The 902-nt window shown below is 63.1% G+C and overlaps 1 protein-coding gene across 1 annotated transcript in view; it reads left to right on the top strand.

The window, feature by feature from the left end:
* The window catches only part of SMOC2 (SPARC related modular calcium binding 2), a 51,652-nt gene that overhangs the window by 31,544 nt on the left and 19,206 nt on the right, over positions 1 to 902 (top strand). Inside the window, exon 8 of the mRNA XM_015558351.1 lies at positions 721 to 823. Coding sequence (XP_015413837.1) covers positions 721 to 823 — 103 coding nt within the window. The remainder of the gene's footprint in view (positions 1 to 720; positions 824 to 902) is intronic.

Raw genomic sequence — 902 nt, 5'->3', positions numbered from 1 at the left:
CACATCAGGTCAGGGAGCCCCCTGCTGCCTGCCGTTCTGCAGCGCCCGGTCACCTGTCCACTGGCTGTCACGACGCTGATGGTCAGCGCCATCCAGCACCCTTCCAGGCTCCGAGGAAACACCCTGAGCTCGCAGAGGTGCCTCCTCTCTGGGGGCCGGACCTCCTGCTGGGAAGGTCGGGGGCGGGGGGGCCGGCCCGGGGCTGCCTTCCAGGCGCAGTCAGACACCAAGCTGCCTCCAGGCTGACCAGCTGACACGGAGGTTCAGGTTGATTCAGCATCCAGTCCAAGGACATGATTTTTTAAATACATATTTTTTATTGATTTCAGAGAGAAAGGGAGATGGAGAGAGAAACACCAATGACGAGAGAGAACCATGGATCGCTGCCTCCTGCACCCCGCTCCCCGGGGATCAAGCCTGCAGCCCAGGCTTGTGCCCTGAATGGGAATCGAACCCTGACCCCCTGGTTCACAGGTCGATGAGCCATGCCGGCCGCGCAGGGTGTGATTTAATAAGCAGATTGCTCTCTGCTCTGCCCGCTCCCACTTGAGGCTTGTGCGTCATGGCAGCCATGACGACCCTGTGAGCCCTCCCACAGCAAGCAGAGCCTCCTCAGCCCTCCCCCGACCTGGACTCCCACACCCTAACGGGCCAGCAAGGGTCCTGCTCTGGGACCAGCGCGAAAGGGAAGAACCCCCGTCAGAGCCCTGACCCCACTGACCTCCCTTCCCCCCTCGTAGGTACGAGCAGCCGAAATGCGACAACACGGCCAGGGCGCACCCCACCAAAGCGCGGGACCTGTACAAGGGCCGCCAGCTGCAGGGTAAGTGGGTGCAGGGCCGGGGCGGGGGGGAGGGGGACAGGGAAGGACCGACACTCAGAGCTTCTCGGAGGCTGGGAAG

Source organism: Myotis davidii, unplaced genomic scaffold (assembly GCF_000327345.1).
Source record: "Myotis davidii unplaced genomic scaffold, ASM32734v1 scaffold592, whole genome shotgun sequence".
Classification (NCBI taxonomy): domain Eukaryota; kingdom Metazoa; phylum Chordata; class Mammalia; order Chiroptera; family Vespertilionidae; genus Myotis; species Myotis davidii.
Note: the sequence above shows the minus strand (reverse complement) of the source record. Positions and strands in the feature narration are given on the sequence as shown.